This window comes from Coregonus clupeaformis, unplaced genomic scaffold, assembly GCF_020615455.1.
Source record: "Coregonus clupeaformis isolate EN_2021a unplaced genomic scaffold, ASM2061545v1 scaf0716, whole genome shotgun sequence".
NCBI lineage: Eukaryota > Metazoa > Chordata > Actinopteri > Salmoniformes > Salmonidae > Coregonus > Coregonus clupeaformis.
The window spans coordinates 71,214-94,521 of record NW_025534171.1 but is presented as its reverse complement, the minus strand read 5'-3'; the positions used below and the strand labels follow the sequence as shown (position 1 = coordinate 94,521).

General features: G+C 45.8%; 1 protein-coding gene across 1 annotated transcript in view; it reads right to left on the bottom strand.

The window, feature by feature from the left end:
• The window catches only part of plekhd1 (pleckstrin homology domain containing, family D (with coiled-coil domains) member 1), a 38,800-nt gene extending 17,665 nt beyond the window's left edge, over positions 1 to 21,135 (bottom strand). Inside the window, exons 1-9 of the mRNA XM_045216473.1 lie at positions 21,047 to 21,135; positions 19,737 to 19,896; positions 5,571 to 5,664; positions 4,966 to 5,055; positions 4,453 to 4,529; positions 3,421 to 3,512; positions 1,974 to 2,121; positions 1,237 to 1,330; positions 944 to 1,137 (exon numbers count right to left, since the gene is read on the bottom strand). Coding sequence (XP_045072408.1) covers positions 944 to 1,137; positions 1,237 to 1,330; positions 1,974 to 2,121; positions 3,421 to 3,512; positions 4,453 to 4,529; positions 4,966 to 5,055; positions 5,571 to 5,664; positions 19,737 to 19,896; positions 21,047 to 21,089 — 992 coding nt within the window. The 5' untranslated portion in view covers positions 21,090 to 21,135. The remainder of the gene's footprint in view (positions 1 to 943; positions 1,138 to 1,236; positions 1,331 to 1,973; positions 2,122 to 3,420; positions 3,513 to 4,452; positions 4,530 to 4,965; positions 5,056 to 5,570; positions 5,665 to 19,736; positions 19,897 to 21,046) is intronic.
• Between the last annotated feature and the right edge of the window lie 2,173 nt (positions 21,136 to 23,308).

Genomic DNA, 23,308 nt, shown 5'->3' with positions numbered 1-23,308 from the left:
TCAATAGGCCTCCCCATGGGGCTCTTCAACGTGACTCTGCCTTGAGAGATACCCACAGTAGGCCTCACGTGGAGCTCTGCAGTGGGGCCCTTCATTGAGAGACACCCTCAGTAGGCTTCACGGTGGAGCTCTGCAGTGAGGCCCTTCATTGAGAGACACCCTCAGTAGGCTTCACGGTGGAGCTCTGCAGTGAGGCCCTTCATTGAGAGACACCCTCAGTAGGCTTCACGGTGGAGCTCTGCAGTGAGGCCCTTCATTGAGAGACACCCTCAGTAGGCCTCACGGTGGAGCTCTGCAGTGAGGCCCTTCATTGAGAGACACCCTCAGTAGGCCTCACGGTGGAGCTCTGCAGTGAGGCCCTTCATTGAGAGACACCCTCAGTAGGCCTCACGGTGGAGCTCTGCAGTGTGGCCCTTCATTGATAGAAACCCTCAATAGGCCTCCCCATGGGGCTCTTCAACGTGACTCTGCCTTGAGAGATACCCACAGTAGGCCTCACGGTGGAGCTCTGCAGTGGGGCACTCCATTGACAGATACACTGCATTCTTTTTTTATAGAACACTCATGCCCTCTGGTCAACACCAGTTTCCCATCACATCCTGATCCCACTCATTGGTGCTTGTCGATGCATTGGTTTGGCTGTTGGGAAATCAATGCACATTTCCACCTTAATGGTGTTTCTCGCCCTCATTAAACTCTTAGGCAGCCTCAGGACAGTCAGCTGGTGTGACCAGATACAGGCATGCTACATTTATGAAAGTGGACCAGCCGGCCCGGTCACATGCAGCTCCATCTGATCTGAGGTTTGACAGATCCTCTCTAACCAGTTTTACTGCTTCATGTGTCTTTCATATGGTAGGAGAAGGTTTTACGCACTTCTGAACTTTTCACAGAAGCTGGACAGAAACAAGATCCATGTTCCTCATTGCGCTGGTCCTCTCACCTCTCCTTAGCCTGCTCCTTCTCTCTCTGCAGTTCCCTCATCTGCTCTTCAATGTGTCTCAGCTCCGATCGCAGTCCAGTGTCACCAGGCTGCACCTCCTGCACCTCCTGCACCTCCTGCGTCTCCTGCGTCTCCTCTGGATGCTCCTTCTCCCTCAGCAACTCCAGGGTTCGCTGCTTCTCATGGGACAACTCCTGGAGGACCAGATCATGGATGTAACGATGGTGTGTGTGTGTGTGTGTGTGTGTGTGTGTAGCTGAGTGTGTGTTTCTCCCCCAATTCATTTTAAATACCTCAATAGATTTCTGTAGAAGTGTTGTTAAACTGTTCAGCTCCTCTTTTTCAGACTCCACACCTTTCAGAGACTGTGCTGTGCCGTCCAAGTCCCTGTCAACAACACGGCGCACAGGGTAATAGTCAACCAGACTGACCAGTTCAGAGAGCATCAAACCCAACTGTCACAACATTTACATTTTAGTCATTTAGCAGACGCTCTTATCCAGAGCATACATTATTTTATTTTTTTTCAGACTGGCCCCCCGGTGGGAATTGAACCCACAACCCTGGCGTTGCAAACGCCACGCTCTACCAACTGAGCTACATCCCTGCCGGCCATTCCCTCCCCTACCCTGGACCAATTGTGCGCCGCCCCCATGGGTCTCCCGGTCGCGGCCGGCGGCGACAGAGCCTGGATTCGAACCAGGATCTCTAGTGGCACAGCTTAGAGTGGCACAGCCTCAGACCACTGCGATCTCTAGTGGCACAGCCTTAGACCACTGCGCCACTCGGGAGTCAACAGATGGACCAGAGGATCAAAGAGTCTTATGGCTAAGAGTTTTCACAGCACTTTAGTTAACGCGGTGGATAAAGATGGATATACTAGCTACACGTCTTATATTAAATGCACTTTAAATGTATTAAATGCATCTTTCTTGCTCGTGTGTGGGGATTACTGTATGTTATTTATGAATGTAATATGAATGTTTTCTGTTAAAGATCACAGTTGGTGTTCTCCATAGTTCTCTCTTACAGTTTGATCTGCTCCTGTTCTCCTCTTAGCTCCATCACCAGCTCCTCAAACTTCTGCTTCTCCTCCTCCAGAACCAGGTTCAGACACTCCAGCCTCTCCTTCTGTTCTCTCTGCAGGCTCAGTTCTTCTGTCTCCTCCATCAGCTTATCTGGAGGGACAAAACAGCCTGTTTCCTTGTTGTATATGGCCATTGTCTCCATGTGGGACTGTTAGCATCAAAACTAAACAACAAAGGACTGTCATTCTATGGCCCATCAGGACTGCCACCCTGAACCATACCTCCCCATGTCCCCTCTCACTCCAGCCCCTCAGGACTGCCACCCTGAACCATACCTCCCCATGTCCCCTCTCACTCCAGCCCCTCAGGACTGCCACCCTGAACCATACCTCCCCATGTCCCCTCTCACTCCAGCCCCTCAGGACTGCCACCCTGAACCATACCTCCCCATGTCCCCTCTCACTCCTGCCCCTCAGGACTGCCACCCTGAACCATACCTCCCCATGTCCCCTCTCACTCCAGCCCCTCAGGACTGCCACCCTGAACCATACCTCCCCATGTCCCCTCTCACTCCAGCCCCTCAGGACTGCCACCCTGAACCATACCTCCCCATGTCCCCTCTCACTCCAGCCCCTCAGGACTGCCACCCTGAACCATACCTCCCCATGTCCCCTCTCACTCCAGCCCCTCCTCTCTCCCCTGAACCAGGCCCCATGCCTCCTTCCTCCCCATGCCTCCACAGTCCCTCTTCTTACCCAGATACTCCTGCTTCTCCTTGGCCAGCTGCAGTCCCTGGGCCTCCAGGCTCTCGATCATGGCTTCTCCCAGCCCATCCCAGCCCTGACCCCGTCCCCAGCCCCTTCTTCTTACTCAGATACTCCTGCTTCTCCTTGGCCAGCTGCAGTCCCTGGGCCTCCAGGCTCTCTCTATCATGGCTTCTCCCAGCCCATCCCAGCCCTGACCCCGTCCCCAGCCTCTTCTTCTTACCCAGATACTCCTGCTTCTCCTTGGCCAGCTGCAGTCCCTGGGCCTCCAGGCTCTCTATCATGGCTTCTCCCAGCCCATCCCAGCCCTGACTCCGTCCCCAGCCCCTTCTTCTTACCCAGATACTCCTGCTTCTCCTTGGCCAGCTGCAGTCCCTGGGCCTCCAGGCTCTCTATCATGGCTTCTCCCAGCCCATCCCAGCCCTGACTCCGTCCCCAGCCCCTTCTTCTTACCCAGATACTCCTGCTTCTCCTTGGCCAGCTGCAGTCCCTGGGCCTCCAGGCTTTCTATCATGGCTTCTCCCAGCCCATCCCAGCCCTGACCCCGTCCCCAGCCTCTTCTTCTTACCCAGATACTCCTGCTTCTCCTTGGCCAGCTGCAGTCCCTGGGCCTCCAGGCTCTCTCTATCATGGCTTCTCCCAGCCCATCCCAGCCCTGACCCCGTCCCCAGCCTCTTCTTCTTACCCAGATACTCCTGCTTCTCCTTGGCCAGCTGCAGTCCCTGGGCCTCCAGGCTCTCTATCATGGCTTCTCCCAGTTGGGCGTTCTTCCAGGTGCTGGAGGTTTTAGACATTACGTGTTTAACAGGTTTAATACGGCGCGTGGTCACATAGGTTTTATACAGCATGATCACCACCAACATTATACAACAGTAGGTCACATATTCTACTATACAATTGCATACATGGGCAGCTCCCCTATACATGTCTGAGGAGACTAAAGCCCCACTCTGAGATGGACCCTTTACTTAGAGGTAGACTTATAGACTTAACCCCAGCTACCCCTGATAATACAGTTAGTGTGGTCAGTTGGATTTAAAGAGGCAGTGTGGTCAGTTGGATTTAAAGAGGCAGTGTGGTCAGTTGGATTTAAAGAGGCGGCGTGGTCAGTTGGATTTAAAGAGGCGGTGTGGTCAGTTGGATTTAAAGAAGCAGTGTGTTCAGTTGGATTTAAAGAGGCAGTGTGGTCAGTTGGATTTAAAGAGGCGGTGTGGTCAGTTGGATTTAAAGAGTCAGTGTGGTCAGTTGGATTTAAAGAGTCAGTGTGGTCAGTTGAATTTAAAGAGGCAGTGTGGTCAGTTGGATTTAAAGAGGCAGTGTGGTCAGTTGGATTTAAAGAGGCAGTGTGGTCAGTTGGATTTAAAGAGGCAGTGTGGTCCGTTGGATTTAAAGAGGCAGTGTGTTCAGTTGGATTTAAAGAGGCAGTGTGTTCAGTTGGATTTAAAGAGGCAGTGTGGTCAGTTGGATTTAAAGAGGTAGTGTGGTCAGTTGGATTTAAAGAGGCAGTGTGGTCAGTTGGATTTAAAGAAGCAGTGTGGTCAGTTGGATTTAAAGAGGCAGTGTGGTCAGTTGGATTTAAAGAGGCAGTGTGGTCAGTTGGATTTAAAGAAGCAGTGTGGTCAGTTGGATTTAAATAAGCAGTGTGGTCAGTTGGATTTAAAGAGGCAGTTTGTACAGCTAGATTTAAAGAGGCAGTGTGTAGTATATAGTGACTCACACTTTGCCAGACTCTTGCAGCATCTCCAGCCACTGGTTTTGTTCTGCCTCATTCTCTGCAGCCAGGACGATGTCACCCTGAGGGAATAATAGAGCATCATCACATGGTAATAAACAGTAGCATACATTATCATCACATGGTAATAAACAGTAGCATACATTATCATCACATGGTAATATACAGTAGCATACATTATCATCACATGGTAATATACAGTAGCACACATTATCATCACATCATGCATACGTCCCATGCGACTCAGTTGGTAGAGCATGGCGCTTACAACGCCAGGGTTGTGGGTTCGATTCCCACGGGGAGACCAGTACGAACAAAAAAGTATGAAAATGTATGCACTGATGCTAATGACTAGAAATGTAATTTAATTTTTTATCACAAACAGTAGCATACATCACACTACAGCATCATCACGACAAATACAGTAACTGCCTAATAATACAGAGATGCAGATTTCAAGTATCTATTATTAAAGCAACAGTACGACTAAGTGCTTACAGTGAAGTCCTCGTGATTTATAACCATGGCGAAAGGCATGCCTTGGTCTTCCTTGGGATCCACAACACAGCCTCCTAACGGGATCACACCCTGAGACAGACAGACACATTGGACAACAGGATGAATAAAACACAATAAAATAAAAACAGTAGTATATGTAGAGAAGATATCGCAGACAGCAGGACACAACATATGCATGTGAGATATATTGTGACAATATCGCAGACCTTTTTACGCTGCTGCTACTCTGTTAATTATTTATGCATAGTCACTTTAACTCTACCCACATGTACATATTACTTCAACTACCTCAACTAGCCGGTGCCCCCAGCACATTGACTCTGCACCAGTACCCCCCTGTATATATAGCCTCCCTACTGTTATTTTATTTTACTTCTGCTCTTTTTTTCTCAACACTTTTTTTATTGTTGTTTTATTTTTACTTTTTTCGTTAAAAATAAATGCACTGTTGGTTAAGGGCTGTAAGTAAGCATTTCACTGTAATGTCTGCACCTGTTGTATTCGGCGCATGTGACCAATAAAATTTGATTTGATTTGGTTTGATTTTGAGGTTAACACGTGGCACCATGTTGACTAAGGCTCACCTTGGGGTGGATATTAAAGTATCTGTTGGTCTCGAAGCTCCTCTTCTCATTCTCGGCATAGTAGAGCAGGAAACTCTCCTTGATGATAAAGAATCTGGGAGGATGGAGAACGTGTCATTAGCTAGAGGAAAAAGAGGTACGGCAACACAAGGCTAAAAGAGAGTGAGGTAAACAAACAGGCAAGCAGCAGCCCGTTGACTGCATCCTGACTCAAATCATTCTGGATAACTATGTAGGTAAACAAACAGGCAAGCAGCAGCCCGTTGACTGCATCCTGACTCAAATCATTCTGGATAACTATGTAGGTAAACAAACAGGCAAGCAGCAGCCCGTTGACTGCATCCTGACTCAATCATTCTGGATAACTATGTGTACTTTTACTTGTCTTGACTCGCTTACTAGCTAACCACCGCTATCAAGTCATACCAGCAGAGTCTGACAGAGGTTTGCTAGCGAACCCACACCGCCGTTAGACCTGATGAGGTGTTTCTGCCCATGAGCTTAGATAGCCAACATCGTCTGCAAGCTTGATCAGGGATTTCTATTGGAGAAGCAGTTTCTGCCTATATTCATACTGTACTGTCTTTGTTGAAACTAACCCAAAACGAAACTAAAATTAGAAACTTTGCCTCCTACACTAACTGAAATAAAATAAATACTGTGTTAAATGATTGAGCTGGTTAAACTCAGCTTGTTAGAACTGACTGACCAGAAAAAGTTTAAAGAGCGACTGTCCCTAAAAAACTACTAATCCCTTTGAAAACGGCCTATGTGGCATCGATACGGGTCAGCCACAATAGAGGAATTTGCAGTTCGCCTTCATCATAGAAGTCCCTAATTGAAAGTGATGCAAATGGATACCAATAGTGGAATGATGCCATATTTGGACTAGATAATGCTAAACAAGTTTGGAATGTTGTTATATAAATTCAACAAAAGACAATAATTAGCCAATTTGGCAAGACAACAAAAAGAATCACACTGTGATGGATTACACTTCAGAATTGCATTTGGGGCATACTTATATTTCACTGTACAGCCTCCACTATGGATTGTGGATCAATGAAATGAGGTATCAGTCTACTCCGTGACACCCACAGAACACAACTGTGACGAGTTTACAATATTAGCGTTATACCTGATATTGCATGTCTCTGAAAGCACTGTGAAATGAGCCACATTAAGCTTTACCAGTCAACCTACTACAGTATTGTGTAGCCTATTTGTCAATAATGTGGATGCGGTGGTGAAGTCAAGCGCAGGACACAGAGGAATAAGTCAAGACGACTTTACTAGCAAACTCAATACGCACAAAATAAACGGCCTCCAAACACAAGAGGCGAACAGATACGCGGAGTGCGTAATCAACACGATAAGCCTAAGATACCGAACCAATACATCAAAGACAAGCGGACAATAACATACAAAGGCAAACATAAAACAGGGGAACTTATAGGTGACATAATCAATACAGAATACGAAACAGGTGTACCAACTAGACATGACAAAACAAACATCGAAAACATCAAGCGGTAGCAGCTAGTACTCCGGGGACGACGAACGCCGAAGCCTGCCCGAGCAAGGAGGAGGAGCAGCCTCGGCGGCATCCGTGACACTATTAGACATTCATATTGCACTGTCCACCCTTACCTGTGGATTGTGGATCAATGAAAGGGGATAGTCAAAGTCCCGCAATAAGAGCTGAGACATTAATATTTATTTATACAACGGGTGGGTCTAATCCTGAATGCTGATTGGTTAAAACCGCATTCCAGCCGGTGTCTATTCCACAAGTTACCACCGGCTAAATCTATGACGTTAAAATGCCTGTTTACTCTGTTCCATCTGACTGCCCAATCCACTGTCTCGTCAGCCCAGCCGGGCAATTTATAAACTTGATCTCCACTATAAAAAGCATCTAAACATTATCTCACATTTCTTTTTAGACTAACATTTAGTTTTCAACAGCGGAGATTTGTATTAACCTTGTTTCAATATTCAAATTCGATCTCCAGCTGTCCCATAGTAATGAACGGGTCGGGAGTCGGGACGAGACAGACAGGCAGGCAGCGTTTCTCAGCCAGTCGAAATCATGAATCAGCATCATTTTTATGGATATATACAAAGACATTTCAATAGAAAACAGGTCAAACTAAACGAAGTGCAGCTAGTTTGCTGTCTTTCCAGCTTCAGTTTGAAGTGATTGTGTTAGCTGTGTTTTTGGCTAGCTCCTCTGAACAACAGTGTCCTGATGAGTGAGCACATTTTCTATGCCAGGTGAAATCGAACCTCATTAGCTCATTGTTATGGATGTATCCAAATAAATGTCACTAGAAAACAGCTTAAACAAATGCCGCTACTTCATTGTTATTCTGGCTGCACTGTTTGACGTGACTGTCAGTTAGCCGTAGTTGGCTAGCTAGCAAGCAAGGGATAAGAACGTTGCCAGCCAGTAAGGCAATAGAACATTTAGAACGAACGACTGGGTCGCGTCCATAGATACAGAACAAAAAGACTGAACGACTGGGTCGCGTCTCTGGTAATTGAACCGACAGAACGAACGACCAGCCGGCTTGGGTAGCAACCCTAGATTTGTGTCGGGACTATATCTTGTGGAAGGATTAAATAGTATGAATAAATGTATCAAAATAAAGTTTTTTAATGAAAATATTTCAATCATTATTTGAATATGTTGGTAACCCGTTGTATAAAAGTGGGTGCTGAGGAGTAGTTCTGTCTGTAATAAAGCCCTTTTGTGGAGAAAAACTCATTCTGATTGGCTGGGCCTGGCTCCCCAGTGGCCCACCCCTGCCCAGTCATAGATTAGGGCCTAATTTATTTATTTCAATTGACTGATTTCCTTATATGAACTGTGACTCAGTAAAATCATTGAAATTGTTGCATGTTGCGTTTATATTTTTGTTCAGTATATATTTTGATAATCATTATCACTATCATCGTTAGCATAGCTGACGTTAGTTAGCTAGCTACCCAACTAGCTAGAGTTACCTAAATAGCTAGCTAGCTACCTAGATAGCTGACGTTAGCCTGTCTCAATACCCAGATTTGGCTTGGAAACGCGATAACATTTTAAGAAAGGCAAATAATTAGTAGGAAAACCTTTCGTCATGATTGTGAAGTCGCCAGATTGACTTTAGATGCAGTGTAACTTTAGCCAGCAAAACTAAGATGAATGGAGCCACCGTATCTTAGCTAGCTAACGTTAGCATTGCTAGCTATATTTGACGAACTTTGCTAGTAACAGTAATGGCAACATTGCCATCGCTCTAAAGTAAATTTGACGACATCATAATATGGCAAAGTTGTTTCCTACTAATTATTTGCCTGCTTTAGTAATGTCATCGTATTTCCAATCAGGAGCCAGTCAGTCTACATCTGTAAACCATAGGAGTAGGATCCAAATGAGATTACTGGCTCCTGAGTACTCCTGAGTGACGCAGTGGTCTAAGGCACTGCATCGCAGTGCTAACTGTGCCACTAGAGATCCTGGTTCGAATCCAGGCTCTGTCGCCGCCGGCCGCGACCGGGAGACCCATGGGGTGGCGCACAATTGGCCCATCGTCGTCCAGGGTAGGGGAGGGAATGGCCGGCAGGGATGTAGCTCAGTTGATAGAGCATGGCGTTTGCAACGCCAGGGTTGTGGGTTCGATTCCCACGGGGGGGGCCAGTATAAAAAAAATATGTATTCACTAACTGTAAGTCGCTCTGGATAAGAGCGTCTGCTAAATGACTAAAATGTAAAAATTACGTTATTTCTCGAGCTATGGTTATATTTGAGGGATGTAGACAATCGTTGACCCTGTTTTTCTGTTGGACAAAGTGCCCAGTTGGGTGCCAGACTGATCCCCTTGTCATGAACGGATGCCAGGACCTACCAGAAGGAGCAAAGTTTGGTATCATAACATGTCCAGCAATGTGATTGCAATGGTTTAGCAACCTCCAAAATTATTTTCATTCACGTTTCACTTGCTGTTTTTACAGCTTGTCAGGCAAGACCTCAGAAAAAAAGCGTCACGCCACACAAGTACCCTTGTGACACGTCCTCCATTGTTGCCAGTGTCTCCCTCCACTCCTACGAAAAGGACACGCCATCATGAGGCCTCTGATAGCGACCCCAGTTACTGCCCTGATGACACAGATGGCTTCATCAACAACGACAGGTGATATGTGTTATGTGAAAAGTTTTTATAAAACATTACCCGGTTTGACAAACTAGTAGGTTAATTCCCCAGCAAAGAAGATACAACTAGTAGAGTCGTTGTGGTTGTGAAGTGCATTAACAAAAAGCTTTGTCCTTCCTTTAGAACAAAATGCAATTGACCAATTGGCTGTCGACACCACTTCATCAGATTGCCTGCTACAGTTGTTCCAGAGATGTCCAGTTTGCAGCTGAACATGCAGCATAGAGAAGACCAGCGAGGGAGTACCTCATCAGCATCACGCAGACATGACCTCGCTGTGAGCATTCCCTATGATCAGCATCACGCAGACATGACCTCGCTGTGAGCATTCCCTATGATCAGCATCACGCAGACATGACCTCGCTGTGAGCATTCCCTATGATCAGCATCACGCAGACATGACCTCGCTGTGAGCATTCCCTATGATCAGCATCACGCAGACATGACCTCGCTGTGAGCATTCCCTATGATCAGCATCACGCAGACATGACCTCGCTGTGAGCATTCCCTATGATCAGCATCACGCAGACATGACCTCGCTGTGAGCATTCCCTATGATCAGCATCACGCAGACATGACCTCGCTGTGAGCATTCCCTATGATCAGCATCACGCAGACATGACCTCGCTGTGAGCATTCCCTATGATCAGCATCACGCAGACATGACCTCGCTGTGAGCATTCCCTATGATCAGCATCACGCAGACATGACCTCGCTGTGAGCATTCCCTATGATCAGCATCACGCAGACATGACCTCGCTGTGAGCATTCCCTATGATCAGCATCACGCAGACATGACCTCGCTGTGAGCATTCCCTATGATCAGCATCACGCAGACATGACCTCGCTGTGAGCATTCCCTATGATCAGCATCACGCAGACATGACCTCGCTGTGAGCGTTCCTATAAGTGTCCGGCCAGCAACCTTCACCTGTCAGCAGCAACAGCTTTCACAGTCTCATAATTTGTACAATTACAGAAGACAAACCACTTCATTACTTTGATACATTTGATAACCCAATTGTGAAACGTCATTTATGTAAACTGACATTATTTGTTGCTTATTTTCTACTTCTTAGATGCATATAATGTCCAGGGTATAACCTAGCCTGGTGGAACCAGCCTGATCACTGGGTTCCCATATAATGTCCAGGGCATAACCTAGCCTGGGGGAACCAGCCTGATCACTGTGTTACCATATAATGTCCAGGGTATAACCTAGCCTGGTGGAACCAGCCTGATCACTGTGTTCTCCATATAATGTCCAGGGCATAACCTAGCCTGAGGGAACCAGCCTGATCACTGTGTTACCATATAATGTCCAGGGTATAACCTAGCCTGGTGGAACCAGCCTGATCAATGTGTTCCCATATTACCTTCAGGGCATAACCTAGCCTGGTGGAACCAGCCTGATCACTGTGTTCCCATATTACCTCCAGGGCATAACCTAACCTGGTGGAACCAGCCTGATCACTGGGTTCTCCATATAATGTCCAGGACATAACCTAGCCCGGTGGAACCAGCCTGGTCGCTGTGTTCACCATTCTATTTCACTTCACATTTTATGATATCTGAAGAGAAATGGAAAGGTCAACGCAGCGATCAGGTTGGTTCCACCAGCCTCACCTCTTGCCTGCTAACTAACGGTTGTGGATGGGGAGACCAGAATTAGGCAGGTTTAGTCTGACCTGTTCAAACTTCAACATAGTATCTGTTTATGTTGTTTTTTAATTAATTAATTAAATTAAAAAATTTATGTTTGTGTGTCAGATATCACCTATCCTAACTGCCTTTGGTAACAGAACAGTGACTATGTGTTCACAGAAACATGTATGGAGCCAGACTGACAGACGGGCTTGATACTGAGGTCTCTGAATGGAGAAAGTCCTGGCACTCGGCATTACAATTTTACTAGACACAACTTTTACTTGTATTGTCTTTTTTTTTATTATTGAGTTGAATGGTATCAGTCAATATGGGGAGGGAGAAACCCTGTATATTCTGCACCAGGACCAGGGAACTCCTGTTGTATACGGGACCACTCTGACATGTTACCAAGGTAACCCCATTACCACCACACAAGAAGGTATGACCACTCTGACATGTTACCAAGGTAACCCCATTACCACCACACAGGAAGGTATGACCACTCTGACATGTTACCAAGGTAACCCCATTACCACCACACAGGAAGGTATGACCACTCTGACATGTTACCAAGGTAACCCCATTACCACCACACAGGAAGGTATGACCACTCTGACATGTTACCAAGGTAACCCCATTACCACCAGACAGGAAGGTATGACCACTCTGACATGTTACCAAGGTAACCCCATTACCACCAGACAGGAAGGTATGACCACTCTGACATGTTACCAAGGTAACCCCATTACCACCAGACAGGAAGGTATGACCACTCTGACATGTTACCAAGGTAACCCCATTACCACCACACAGGAAGGTATGACCACTCTGACATGTTACCAAGGTAACCCCATTACCACCACACAGGAAGGTATGACCACTCTGACATGTTACCAAGGTAACCCCATTACCACCAGACAGGAAGGTATGACCACTCTGACATGTTACCAAGGTAACCCCATTACCACCACACAGGAAGGTGTGACCACTCTGACATGTTACCAAGGAAACTCATTACCACCACACAGGAAGGTATGACCACTATGACATGTTACCAAGGTAACCCCATTACCACCAGACAGGAAGGTGTGACCACTCTGACATGTTACCAAGGAAACTCATTACCACCACACAGGAAGGTATGACCACTCTGACATGTTACCAAGGTAACCCCATTACCACCAGACAGGAAGGTATGACCACTCTGACATGTTACCAAGGTAACCCCATTACCACCACACAGGAAGGTATGACCACTCTGACATGTTACCAAGGTAACCCCATTACCACCAGACAGGAAGGTATGACCACTCTGACATGTTACCAAGGTAACCCCATTACCACCACACAGGAAGGTATGACCACTCTGACATGTTACCAAGGTAACCCCATTACCACCACACAAAATATCAATAGGCTCAGTAACTGTATCTGCTGGGAAAGACAATGAAAGATGAACATTGTTAAATTAGCACTGCTTCTATGGTGTTGTGTAAAGTGTTGTTTATTCTACATGGACCTGTTACTACATGGACCTGTTACTACGTGGACCTGTTACTACGTGGACCTGTTACTACATGGACCTGTTACTACGTGGACCTGTTACTACGTGGACCTGTTACTACATGGACCTGTTACTACATGGACCTGTTACTACGTGGACCTGTTACTACGTGGACCTGTTACTACATGGACCTGTTACTACGTGGACCTGTTACTACGTGGACCTGTTACTACATGGACCTGTTACTACATGGACCTGTTACTACATTTACATTTTAGTCATTTAGCAGACGCTCTTATCTTACAGTTAGTGAGTGCAAACATTTTTCATACTGGCCCCCCGTGGGAAACGAACCCACAACCCTGGCGTTGCAAGCGCCATGCTCTACCAACTGAGCTACAGGGGACTATATATATTTGAAAGTTATCAAAACGCTAGAATATCTACATAAATTCAGCAATTGCATTCTTCTCATATTACTCTGTAGGCTACTGAACCATTCAAAGCTTCCTCCAGCATCTCACCATACGTCTGCCTGTAGTTATTGAAGTCAACCTCCAGGAGGTTTGTTTGTTGTGATTGAGTGGGGTGGGGGGTGGGGGGGACAGCTGACGGTGTTGGCAAGGACACACCCAGGAAACACCCACATCAAACCACACCCCCAAGCCAGCTCACGTTTGGCTTCTATCATGGCCGCCAGCATTTCTTGAGGAGCAAGCCAAAGAATGAGGCCAAATCAGTGGGTGCAGTTCCTCTTTAAATTAAATATGATCTTGAATTGATTCTGAATGGTAAAAAATATTAAAATTAGTCTTTCAAAAAAAAAAAAAAATAGAAGGTTAAAGCGAATAAGGTTACTGTATGTCAACTACAGCCCATATAAATGGTAATGGGTCTATTTGGCTGTGTTTACACAGGCAGCCCAATTATAGACAAAAGATCTGATTGGTCAAAATACCAATTAGTGGAAAAAATAATCAGAATTGGGCTGCCTGTGTAAACCATACAGTGGGGGAAAAAAGTATTTAGTCAGCCACCAATTGTGCAAGTTCTCCCACTTAAAAAGATGAGAGAGGCCTGTAATTTTCATCATAGGTACACGTCAACTATGACAGACAAATTGAGATTTTTTTTTCCTGAAAATCACATTGTAGGATTTTTAATGAATTTATTTGCAAATTATGGTGGAAAATAAGTATTTGGTCACCTACAAACAAGCAAGATTTCTGGCTCTCACAGACCTGTAACTTCTTATTTAAGAGGCTCCTCTGTCCTCCACTCGTTACCTGTATTAATGGCACCTGTTTGAACTTGTTATCAGTATAAAAGACACCTGTCCAAAACCTCAAACAGTCACACTCCAAACTCCACTATGGCCAAGACCAAAGAGCTGTCAAAGGACACCAGAAACAAAATTGTAGACCTGCACCAGGCTGGGAAGACTGAATCTGCAATAGGTAAGCAGCTTGATTTGAAGAAATCAACTGTGGGAGCAATTATTAGGAAATGGAAGACATACAAGACCACTGATAATCTCCCTCGATCTGGGGCTCCACTTAAGATCTCACCCCGTGGGGTCAAAATGATCACAAGAACGGTGAGCAAAAATCCCAGAACCACACGGGGGGACCTAGTGAATGACCTGCAGAGAGCTGGGACCAAAGTAACAAAGCCTACCATCAGTAACACACTACACCGCCAGGGACTCAAATCCTGCAGTGCCAGACGTGTCCCCCTGCTTAAGCCAGTACATGTCCAGGCCCGTCTGAAGTTTGCTAGAGTGCATTTGGATGATCCAGAAGAGGATTGGGAGAATGTCATATGGTCAGATGAAACCAAAATAGAACATTTTGGTAAAAACTCAACTCGTCGTGTTTTGAGGACAAAGAATGCTGAGTTGCATCCAAAGAACACCATACCTACTGTGAAGCATGGGGGTGGAAACATCATGCTTTGGGGCTGTTTTTCTGCAAAGGGACCAAGACGACTGATCCGTGTAAAGGAAAGAATGAATGGGGCCATGTATCGTGAGATTTTGAGTGAAAACCTCCTTCCATCAGCAAGGGCATTGAAGATGAAACGTGGCTGGGTCTTTCAGCATGACAATGATCCCAAACACACCGTCCGGCAACGAAGGAGTGGCTTCGTAAGAAGCATTTCAAGGTCCTGGAGTGGCCTAGCCAGTCTCCAGATCTCAACCCCATAGAAAATCTTTGGAGGGAGTTGAAAGTCTGTGTTGCCCAGCGACAGCCCCAAAACATCACTGCTCTAGAGGAGATCTGCATGGAGGAATGGGCCAAAATACCAGCAACAGTGTGTGAAAACCTTGGGAAGACTTACAGAAAACGTTTGACCTGTGTCATTGCCAACAAAGGGTATATAACAAAGTATTGATAAACTTTTGTTATTGACCAAATACTTATTTTCCACCCTAATTTGCAAATAAATTCATTAAAAATCCTACAGTGTGATTTTCTGGAATTTTTTTCCTCATTTTGTCTGTCATAGTTGACGTGTACCTATGATGAAAATTACAGGCCTCTCTCATCTTTTTAAGTGGGAGAACTTGCACAATTGGTGGCTGACTAAATACTTTTTTTCCCCACTGTAAGGACCCATGGGTTTGACCAGGTCTGGCCCAAAAGGTTAACCAACTAGGGACCAGCTAAGGGTCCATGGAGTCCTTGGTTAAAGGTTGCACTGGATCAGTAGCCTAAATACTTAATGATGTTTTCTTTTCACAGCTACCTATGAAGAGGCCCAGATCAAACTTAAAAAGGCAGCGGAGTCTTCTGATCTGCAGTCGGACTCAGACACGGATGAAGAAGGGCCCTGACCGGGTAACACAGCTCAGACAGGGATGAAGAAGGCCCTGACCGGGGTAACACAGCTCAGACAGGGATGAAGAAGGCCCTGACCGGGGTAACACAGCTCAGACAGGGATGAAGAAGGCCCTGACCGGGGTAACACAGCTCAGACAGGGATGAAGAAGGGCCCTGACCGGGGTAACACAGCGACGGCAGCACTATCTGAGGGGGCTGACCGTGGTAATCTGAGGGGGCTGACCGTGGTAATCTGAGGGGGCTGACCGTGGTAACACAGTGACAGCAGCACTATCTGAGGGGGCTGACCGTGGTAACATAGCGACAGCAGCACTATCTGAGGGGGCTGACCGTGGTAACATAGCGACAGCAGCACTATCTGAGGGGGCTGACCGTGGTAACATAGCGACAGCAGCACTATCTGAGGGGGCTGACCGTGGTAACACAGTGACAGCAGCACTATCTGAGGGGGCTGACCGTGGTAATCTGAGGGGGCTGATCGTGGTAATCTGAGGGGGCTGACCGTGGTAATCTGAGGGGGCTGAATACTGTCCAGGATGTGGAGGCCATGGAGCAAAAGTTACTCGACACAGCTTTCCTGAATCGAGTGGAAGGTGCTACGAAAGGGATGATTTACAACAACAACAAAAAACGTTCTTATAGTATTTTGTTTATTAGCCCACTGCTAATACAATGCCATTGCATCACCATCATCATCATCATCATCATCCCACTCTTTGTTCAGTGTTTCCTGGTTTCTGCCCTAACACTCACACCCTTGATTAAACAACTCATCATCCAGCCTTTCAATTGAATAAGGTATGTGAGTGCTAGGGCAAAAAACAAAATGTGCAACCCTTTGGCACCAGGACCAGGACCAGGACCAGGACCAGGACCAGGACCAGGACCAGCACCAGGACCAGCACCAGGACCAGGACCAGCACCAGGACCAGGACCAGGACCAGGACCAGCACCAGCATCAGGACCAGCACCAGGACCAGGACCAGGACCAGCACCAGCATCAGGACCAGCACCAGGACCAGGACCAGGACCAGGACCAGGACCAGCACCAGCACCAGCACCAGGACCAGGACCAGCACCAGGTATATAAGTATTCAGAGCCTTTGCTATGACACTTGAAGTTGAGATCAGGTGCATCCTGTTTCTACTGATCATCCTGGAGATGTTTCTAAAACTTGATTGGAGTCCACCTGTGGTAAATTCAATTGATTGGACATGATTTGGAAAGGCACACACCTTTCTATATAAGGTCCCAAAGTTGACAGGGCATGTCAGAGCAAAAACCGAGCCATGAGGTCGAAGGAATTGTCCGTAGAGCTCTGAGACAGGATTGTGTCGAGACACAGATCTGGGGGAGGGTACCAAAAAATATCTGCAGCATTGAAGGTCCCCAAGAACACAGTGGCCTCCATCATTCTTAAATGGAAGAAGCTTGGAACCACCAAGACTCTTCCTAGAGCTGGCCGCCCGGCCAAACTGAGCAATCGGGTGAGAAGGGGCTTGGTCAGGGAGGTGACCAAGAACCCGATAGTCACTCTGACAGAACTCTAGAGTTTCTCTGTGGAGATGGGAGAACCTTCCAGAAGGACAACCATCTCTGCAGAACTCCACCAATCAGGCCTTTATGGTAGAGTGGCCATACGGAAGCCAATCCTCAGTAAAAGGCGCATGACAGCCCGCTTGGAGTTTGCCATGGTGGTGGCAGCATCATGCTGTGGGTATGTTTTTCAGCGGCAGGGACTGGAAGACTAGTCAGGATTGAGGGAAAGATTAACAGAGCAAAGTTCAGAGAGATCCTTGATGAAAACATGCTCCAGAGCACTCAGGACCTCAGACTGGGGTGAAGGTTTACCTTCCAACAGGACAACAACCCTAAGCACACAGCCAAGACAACGCAGGAGTGGCTTCGGGACAAGTCTCTGAATGTCCTTGAGTGCCCAGCCAGAGCCCGGACTTGAACCTGATCGAACATCTCTGGAGAGACCTGAAAATAGCTGTGCAGCGACGCTCCCCATCCAACCTGACAGAGCTTGAGAGGATCTGCAGAGAAGAATAGGAGAAACTCCCCAAATACAGGTGTGCCATCTCAGCCTTTCCTCTAGGATTTTTCCTGTGCTTAGCTCTATTCTGTTTCTTTTTATCCTAAAAAACTCCCTAGTCCTTGCTGATGACAAGCATACCCATAACATGATGCAGCCACCACCTTGCTTGAAAATATGAAGAGTGGTTAGATTTGCTCCAAACATAACACTTTGAATTGAGCACAAAAAGTGAATTGCTTTGCCACATTTTTTGCAGTATTACTTTAGTGCCTTGTTGCAAACCGGATGCATGTTTTGGAATATTTGTATTCTGTACAAGCTTATTTATTTTCACTCTGTCAATTAGGTTAGTATTGTGGAGTAACTACAATGTTTTGGATCCATCCTCCGTTTTCTCCTATCACAGCCATTAAGCTCTGTAACTGTTTTAAAGTCACCATTGGCCAATCAATCAATCAATCAATCAATCAATCAATCAATCAATCAATCAATCAAATTGTATTTATAAAGCCCTTTTTACATCAGCAGATGTCACAAAGTGCTATACAGAATCCCATCCTAAAACCCCAAACAGCAAGCAATGCAGATGTAGAACCACGGTGGCTAGGAAAAACTCCTAAAAAAAAAAAAACGCCTTGTGGTGAAATCCCTGAGCGGTTTCCTTCCTCTTCAGCAACTGAGTTAGGAAGGATGCCTGTATCTTTGTAGTGACTGGGTGTATTGATACACCATCCAAAGTGTAATTAATGACTTCACCATGCTCAAAGGGATGTTCAATGTCAGGCTGTAACACAACAAAATGTGGAAAAAGTCAAGGGGTGTGAATACTTTCTGTAAGCAGTCTCTGCACATCAGCTATGGTGTCTTTGTTCATGCCGATATTGCGTGGAATGTTTTATTGATTTGATACTTTAGTGTTCCTCTGTCTAAGGCTAAGTGCTATGTGGGGATCCTATGAGAAACAGGACTAGATTGTTCTTTGCACTATATTGTTGATCATAGAAAGCACTTACTGTAGTGGGGGAAAAAATCATTATGGCTCTGAGCCAAGGGTTTGACTGTGAGCTTTATCATGGCTCCGGTCATAAGTAGTACACTACAGAGAATATGGGTGCCATTTTGGGACAAACTGAACTGAACTTGGAAGAGGTCGATCCCACAGCAGCCCAGTTGCCGGAGAGGCTGCATCATGTTATGAGTTTTTTTTTTTGTTGATTAAAAAGCACGGGCAAAATCCTAGTCTGCTTTCCAACAGACACTCCTAGTTAAATCCTAGTTACAGTTTTGACTTAAACCAGCTTGAAAATCTATGGCAAGACTTGAAAAAATGGCTGTCTAGCAATGATCAACAACCAACTTGACAGAGCTTGAAGAATTTTTTAAAGAATAATTTGCTAACTCAGAAAGACTCACAGCTGTAATCGCTGCCAAAGCTGATTCTAACATGTAATGAGGGGGATGAACACTTATCTAATCAAGACATATTAGTGTTTTATTTTTCATATATTGAATTTTTTTACAAAATGTTAGAATTGTTCTTCCACTTTGACATTTAGAGTATTTTGTGTAGATCGTTGACAAAAAATGAAAATTAAATCCATTTTAATCCCACTTCTTAACACAACAAAATGTGGAAAAGGTTCTGCAGGTACAATAATAGCAAACAGTACATTACATTGTAATGGAGCACTTTAACATGTCAGCTATCTCACATTAAACAGTCCTCCAGAGAGCTTTAACCTGATTTTAACAGGGATTATGCTGTTGTGTAAAATGCCCTTTTTTTTTTGTACATGATTAAAATTGTGCATCTGTAAACCTGCGTTAACATTGTCATTCATTTCCCTCTTCTATACACACTGCCAGTCCTTGTGTCCCCATGCCAGACCCTAACTGCTGCTAGGTGTAATGAACTAGGCAGACCCTACCTGCGGGACCACTTGGCGGAGGGCCGTCCGAAAGGCCTCTTCCAGAGCACCCCATGCAGCTGCACCTTGGTGCTAATGTCCAGCACTTCGGAGTCTGTCTGTCTGTCCATGGAGGTCCAGGGGGAGAATAAAGAGGGTTTGGACGACGAGGAGAACATCGCTACAGGGGGGTGGGGAGGAGGACAAAATATCAATGGAACACAAACAGAAATGGGGGAACTAGGAAGTACACACAGAGCAGCCACACACACAATAACACACACACACACACACACAATAACACACACACACACACACACACAATAACACACACACACACCCAATAACACACACACACACACACACAATAACACACACACACACCCAATAACACACACACACACACACACAATAACACACACACACACAATAACACACACACAAACACAATAACACACACAAACACAATAACACACACACGCACACAATAACACACACACACACACAATAACACACACACACACACACAATAACACACACAAACACAATAACACACACACACACACAATAACACACACAAACACAATAACACACACACGCACACAATAACACACACACACACAATAACACACACACACACACAATAACACACACAAACACAATAACACACACACACACACAATAACACACACACACACACACACAATAACACACACACACACAATAACACACACACACACACACATAACACACACACACACCCAATAACACACACACACACAATAACACACACACGCCCAATAACACACACACACACAATAACACACACACACCCAATAACACACACACACCCAATAACACACACACACACACACAATAACACACACACACACAATAACACACACACACACAATAACACACACACACACACACAATAACACACACACACCCAATAACACACACACACACACACATAACACACACACACACAATAACACACACACACACACACACACACACACAATAACACACACACACACAATAACACACACACACACAATAACACACGTACACACACACCCAATAACACACACAAACACACACTGACAGACACGTACACACACACACACCCAATAACACACACAAACACACACTGACAGACACGTACACACACACACACACACTGACAGACACGTACACACACACACACACACTGACAGACACGTACACACACACACACACACACACACACACTGACAGACACGTACACACACACACACTTGTGGACACAACACACACTCACAGACAAAGTAACAAACAAATCCCAATACCAAACTCAGCGGGGTGGAATGATGAAGCTGCCAATACGGGCATCAGCTGGAGGCAGACTACTGGACGGAGAGGAGAGGAGGGATGGAGAGACGGTTGGGGGGAGGGCAGGAGAGAGAGCGAGAGAGAGCGAGAGAGAGAGAGAGAGAGAGAGAGTGAGGGAGACAGAGATAGAGAGAGGCAGAGGCTTTAGAAACGAGTTTTAGTAAATCTGTTGCAAGGTCAATACATCCCTGTCATCCTCTCCCTCTGAGCCAGACAGGCAGGCCAGTCAAATCTCTTATTCAGATTAGTGTAGTGCAGCTTCCTGTAGAGAGAAAAGTTTGCATCCCAAATGGCACCCTAGTGCACTACTTTAGAGCCCGTAGGAGTGTAAGCTGATGCTGCTCGACAAGAACACGCACTCTACTTTCTAGCAAAGAGCATGCTACATAGTCAAATGGAGAGCACGGTATGTTGTGTGTATATTTCCTGTTACAGATGTATACATCTGCATGGTTACAGCCAGTGATACAGCATATATGCAGATTTAGGGAATGCGTGTGTGTGTGTGTGTGTGTGTGTGTGCGTGTGCGTGCGTGCGCGCGCGCGTGTGTGTGTGCGTGCGTGTGCTAATGGATAGGAGATTAACATCTATATCCATTTCTGCCTCTGTATCCATCCTATATGACAGCTACGTGGATTTATAGTTAAATAACACATCCCCGTGTTCTCCAAGACCCAGGGATCGTCTCTATACATACTGTAGGTTTAATGGACAGTAAACATTCATAATGAGTTCTAAATTTAAAAATCTCATTGCTTATATGGATCTGCATGCCGTCCTAATCTGGGCCAGGCTGATGTCCTAATCTGGGCCAGGCTGATGTCCTAATCTGGGCCAGGCTGCTGTCCTAATCTGGGCCAGGCTGCTGTCCTAATCTGGGCCAGGCTGCTGTCCTAATCTGGGCCTGGCTGATGTCCTAATCTGGGCCAGGCTGATGTCCTAATCTGGGCCAGGCTGATGTCCTAATCTGGGCCAGGCTGATGTCCTAATCTGGGCCAGGCTGATGTCCTAATCTGGGCCAGGCTGCTGTCCTAATCTGGGCCAGGCTGATGTCCTAATCTGGGCCAGGCTGATTTGGATCCCCATGACCTTTCACAGAAGCGTCAGCTACAGGGCGGCAGGTTAAGAGTGTTGGGCCAATAACCCAAAGGTTGCTGGTCCGAATCCCCGAGCCGGCAAGGTGGAAAAATCAGCTGTTTTGCTCTTGAGCAAGGCATTTAACCCCCAACAATATCTTCTCTCCGGGCGCCGTTGATGTCAATTAAGGCAGCGCCCCTCCCACCTCTCTGATTGGTTAAATATGGAAGACAGATTTTGATTGAATGAATCTCCTTTCCCTTCCTTTTCCCTCTTCCTGGTCCACAAAAAACACAAAACATGACCGTCACACACAATACAACGATATACAAACAATACAACTAAAAAAGTATACAAACAATACAACTAAAAAATAACGTGTGTGTCCCCTCACAGTCGCTGCCGTTCCATGAGTTTTTTAAAGGTAATTTTGGTTTTTGCTTGAGTAATTGGAGATGGAAGTGAGTTCCATGCGATCATGGCTGTGTATAAAACTGGATGTTGCCGTGAATTCGTTTTTGGACTTGGGGAATGTGAAGAGACCCCTGGTGGCATGTCTTGTGTGGTATGTATGGATGTCTGAGCTGAATGTTATTTGATTATGCAGGCAATCTGGAATTTCCTCACAGTAATATTTCTCATAAAAACTAGAAGAGAAGCAGTTAATCTCTCGTCAACCCTCAACCAGGAAAGACTGGCATGCATGTTTTTGATGTTAGTTCTGTATGTGCAGTTAAGGGCAAGGCGTGCTGCTCTGTTTTGAGCCAGCTGCAGCTTTGCTAGGTCTTTCTTTGCTTCACTTGACCATATTAACAGACAGTAATCAGGATGGGAGAAGATCAAAGCCTTAAAAAACGCAGAACATATTTTTATAACAGACATACCCCTCTCCCCATCTTCACAACTTTGCCAATATGACTTGACCATGATAATTGACCATCCAATGTTATACCTAGGAGTTTAGCTTCCTCAACTTGCTCAATGGTCACAACCTTTATGCACAACTCCAGTTGAGGTTGAGGTCTTAGAGAACGTTTTGAACTAAATACAATGTTTTTCGTTTTAAATGTATTTAAGACCCATTTATTATGAATCACCCATTCTGATACTGACTGTAACTCTTTATTTAGAATTTCAGTGA